General features: G+C 35.0%; 1 protein-coding gene across 1 annotated transcript; it reads left to right on the top strand.

Moving 5' to 3' along the window:
* The first annotated feature begins 2,497 nt into the window (after window positions 1-2,497).
* On the top strand, window positions 2,498-4,101 carry LOC106760075 (auxin efflux carrier component 2-like). Its single transcript, XM_014643510.2, has one exon. The coding sequence runs from the start codon at window positions 2,612-2,614 to the stop codon at window positions 3,650-3,652; it is 1,041 nt and encodes a 346-aa protein (XP_014498996.1). The 5' UTR covers window positions 2,498-2,611; the 3' UTR covers window positions 3,653-4,101.
* The last annotated feature ends 714 nt before the right edge of the window (window positions 4,102-4,815 follow it).

The raw sequence follows: 4,815 nt of genomic DNA on the forward strand, positions 1-4,815 counted from the left end.
TAAAAAGTTTCAGTAATACATATGTATGTAGCATTTGATGTATGGTATATATGGATAATGATATTTTAACAACTTTTTTTAACAACTTTTTGACATCAGAATATGTGTCACTATTTTATTGGTTTGTTTAAATTTATTCTAAAAAAATATTTGAAACGGACTAATTACAAACTCTCATGTATGCGTTGTCAAAAAGTTGTCAAAAAAGAATTGTTAAAGAGATTTTTTCCGATATATATTTGAAATAAATTGTACTAATACATATGTGTGAGATGGTTATGTTAAAATGCAATATTTATGATGCAGACAGAAGAGTTCTTCATGGATGGAATGTGATTCCTCTCTTGTGTTTGTTGCTTTCAAGAACACCTATTATGATCCATTAGAGGTAGATGGAATTGTTGTATTGTTATGAACATAGTTATTAATTTTAAGGTGTGACATATATTATAGAGAATGAAATAAATTTACTTATAAAATTGCAGCCAAATATGTTTTAGTGTAAAGAAATATTTTTATGGTGGTTATATTATATTGATCATTATATATGTCACTTTAAGAATGTTGATAGAGATGATTAATATAAAAACAATACTTACTTTTCGTTGGCTAATCAAGTTATACAAAAAAAGGTTGACTTTTTACATTGATTAAAACAAGAATTCATGTAGAAATATTTTTTACATCAATTACACTCTTAATTTAGATAAAAAGTCTATCTTTCTTTTACTATTTTGATACAAATCATGAACCTATAGTAAATGACTTTTAGGAAAGTAATTTCGAACACCAATGATAACTAAAGTACCAAAATAAACTAGATATTTATGTGATGGTATGTATTTCGGATGGAATTGAAACGAGAATACCTTCGTGAACTTCAACTTCCAATGTCGAGCAAATTTCCTCCTCGATCACCTCTCTCACAAATGTTACTCTTCTCGTCACGTTTCAACCGATCGGTGGTATTCCTACAGGAAATGCTCCAACGTTCAAGTTAGCTTCGAAAAGTCAAGACTTTTACCATCTATTTTCAACTTAAAACTTCACTTGAAGTTTAAACCTGTATTTATAAGCCTTACCAGAGTCCAGCCCACTAATCAGTCATCAATGCGATGTCTTTTTGTGCCTTGTAACCTGCAAATCTCCTTTAAATGCCCAATATTGCATAATCTCAGCAAATCTTCCATAAATGTCAAATATTGTGTCATATAATGTCAAATATTGTGTAATATATGCAAATCTTCCAGAAATGGCAAATATGTACTACCATGATTGATTACGAATGATTACCTTATTAGGCCTTTCGCTTCCTCTGATCGGTCAGAACCGATCTTATGCCGATCGGTTCTGACCAACCATATAAAGTATGTCTTCTTAGTAATTAGATTTTTCTTTTAAAGAACACAAAAGTATATCAAAATATATAAATTTTAAAAATAAAATATCAATACCATCAATTTTTTTTATTAAGAATTATGTGATTTTTTATTTTTTATCATGAAGATTTCCAGTTCTAGATAGAAATGCGTAGGATAGGATGAAGGTTAATTTTTGTCAAACCCAAATAAATGTTTTTATAAATATTTTCTTGTCAATAAAAATATAAAAAATGTTTATTAGATAATTTAGGAAAAATAAGCATCTTAAAAGTTAAAGATACCAAATTTGGACAAACATTTTAGGATGTTAATACATTCCTTACTTGTTAAAGATACCAAATTTGGACAAACATTTAGGATGTTAATACATTCCTTCTTGTAACTGATTTTAGAACTCAAAATTGGATCCGTTGCTACCAAACTCAAAATCGATTTGGTAGATTATGTAGTATTTTAAGACTTTCTTTTTATAATTTTTTACGATAAACTACGATGACACCGATTGCGACACAAGGCAAGTGTCATTTGGAACACGATTTTAACCTTTTAAAAAATTAATTGATTAATCTTTTCAATTTCGATAAAATATTAGACAAATAACATTAATGTTTACATCTGTAATAAAAATGCTTTTATTGGTAAAGTTAATTTATTTTTAATAAAATTATTTAAAATAAAGGGCACATTTATGGTTGTTCTTAATTTATGCGAAAAAATTAATTCTACAACCGGTGAAGTATTCTAGAAACAATGTTAGTTTTCAATTGAAATTAGTAAAAATAAATTATTTTATGTGACATCTTTTAATTAGTAAAAAACAGTTATTTTTATTCGAGTAAGATACAGAAGGTTTTCAGCTGTGTGACCAATGCATTTGAGTTTTCAGAGCATACATTTAGAATATCTAAACACATAATGTGTATGCATGTCAAAGGGACAATACATATAAAACGATGATTGCAACCAGAAGAACCATATATAATATGATTTGATTCTGCTTTTTTTTTTTACGTTAATTTATGCTTTAGGAAGACACGTATGTAAGGAGAAGACTAGCATCGAAGAAGAGTTCAGAATTTTGAACTCCTCTGCCACCCTTTTCCCAAGTTCCTTTTGGTTGGTGTTATATATAAATATACACTTTCTTTTCAAATTAAACACAACAAAAAATTAACAACTTCTTTCCTTTCTCTCATCCTATAGTTGTCTACCCTTATTTCGCTTCAACCATGATCAAAGGTAGCGACGTGTATGATGTAGTGGCAGCCATTGTGCCTCTCTATGTGGCTTTGATCTTAGCATATGGCTCTGTCCGTTGGTGGAAGATCTTCACCCCAGAACAGTGCTCTGGCATAAACCGTTTTGTGTCTGTTTTTGCGGTGCCCTTCCTCTGTTTTCGTTTCATATCCACCAATGACCCTTACACCATGAACTTCAGGTTCTTAGCCGCGGACTCTCTTCAAAAGGTTGTGATTTTGGTTGCACTTGTTCTGTGGAACGCTTTCACAAAATGGGGTAGCCTTGACTGGACAATCACACTGTTCTCACTCTCCACTCTCCCCAACACGCTCATCATGGGGGTTCCTATTCTCAAAGCCATGTACGGAGACTTCACAGGCACCCTCATGATCCAAATTGTGGTTTTTCAGAGTGTGATTTGGTACACTCTCTTGCTGTTCATGTTTGAATATAGAGCGGCTAAGCTACTCATTATGGAGAATTTCCCTGATACAGCAGCTTCTATATCCTCCTTTCGAGTTGATTCACATGTTGGTTCTCTGGGTGGTCGAGAGATGCTGGAGACTAATGCAGAAACCGGAGAACATGGGAATGTTCACGTGGTGGTGAGGAGCATGTCACGTTCTGTGTCCTTTGCATCAAACCTCACTGGGATTGAGATCTATTCAGAGGAGTCGTCTAGAGAACCAAAGCTGGGAAGATCAAATTTTAGTGCCACAGATTTGCACCCACATGGTCTGAAAAGAGAGAGGATGTCAAAAATTCATGACAAGAGTTTCTCGAGGAGCAAGAGCGTTGGTCATAATTTGGTTTCTCCGTATCCGTTTCTGAAACCAACAGGGGACAAGGAGACAGACAGTAACAAGGGTTTGCACATGTTTATGTCAACTTCACCAACTTCTGATCCTAATGTGAGACATGCTGCGAATAATAGAGTTGGATCTTACGAGTTTGAGACCATGGAATCTTCAAACGGTGTTGATTTTGCAAGGGAAACTGGTCCATCCAAAGGTAATTTTATCTCACCATAATCACATTTACACGTGCTGCATGCACTCACATATTTTGTCTTCTGTCTTTTGTCCGTGAATCCTGCATAAATGAGATACATATATGGGCAGTGACGTATATTTGACAACTTGACAACGCGAGCTGTCACTTTCTTATTCGCTGTAATTATTTGATTTTTTTTTAATTCGAAAATATGATTTGGATTAGTTTTTCGAAAGTGCCCCTCTGTCCAGAAGAGATCATTCTCAGTGCTTGGCTTTTCATTCTAAAATTTCGCATTTTTTCTTCTTCGCACTCTCGTTCTCTCTCATTTGCGTCGTCGTTCTTGTCCTTGGAATTGTCGTTGTCTCTGATTGGCACTGTCATTCTTCTCCTTCACAATCTCGGTTTATCTCCTTCCCAGTCTCGTTCTGTCTCGTTCTGTCTCATTCGCCAACTTCTCTTCGTCTTCGATTTCTGTTGAGTGGTTGCCCCTTTGAGTTGGTATAGAGTTCGTTTGTCTGTGGAGTTCGTTTGGTGTGGAGTTCGTGGAGTCCGTTTAAGGTTTGTTTGAAGTTTGTGTTTGTTTCTTCGTTTTAGTGTGGAATGGCTTCGAGCCCTGAATCATAAGCTGGGGAGCCATGAATTTTCCATTTTAAATTTCACTAAAATGAGGTCCATGGGGAACCATGAGTCATAAGCTGGGGAGTGGTGATGAAGTTTTGGTACAAATTCCTTTTCAGCAGCATTGCACTTAACCAGTTACACCAAGCACTCATATCCTTCGAACCACTAACAAGTCTTCCCACATCTCCTTTTAAATAAGAATCAACAAACACTGACACCCTTCTCCCAAAAATTTAACAAAAAACAGGTGCAGCCCCTCCATGGGGAGCCATGATTCATAAGCTGGGGAGCTGTGATGGAGTTTTGGTACAAATTCCTTTTCAGCAACATTGCACTTAACCAGTTACACCAACCACTAACAAGTTTTCCCACATCTCCCTTTAAATAAGAATCAACAAACACTGACACCCTTCTCCCAAAATTTTAATCAAAAACAGGTGCAGCCCCTCCATGGGGAGCCATGAATCATAAGCTGGGGAGCGGTGATGGAGTTTTGGTACAAATTCCTTTTCAGCAGCATTGCACTTAACCAGTTACACCAACCACTAACAAGTCTTCCCACATCTCCCTTTAAATA

Source organism: Vigna radiata, chromosome 5 (genome assembly GCF_000741045.1).
Source record: "Vigna radiata var. radiata cultivar VC1973A chromosome 5, Vradiata_ver6, whole genome shotgun sequence".
Lineage (NCBI taxonomy): Eukaryota > Viridiplantae > Streptophyta > Magnoliopsida > Fabales > Fabaceae > Vigna > Vigna radiata.

Bases quoted from the DNA above. Each gene is read 5' to 3' on its own strand.
- LOC106760075 (XM_014643510.2), top strand. From the start codon at position 2,612: ATGATCAAAGGTAGCGACGTGTATGATGTAGTGGCAGCCATTGTGCCT.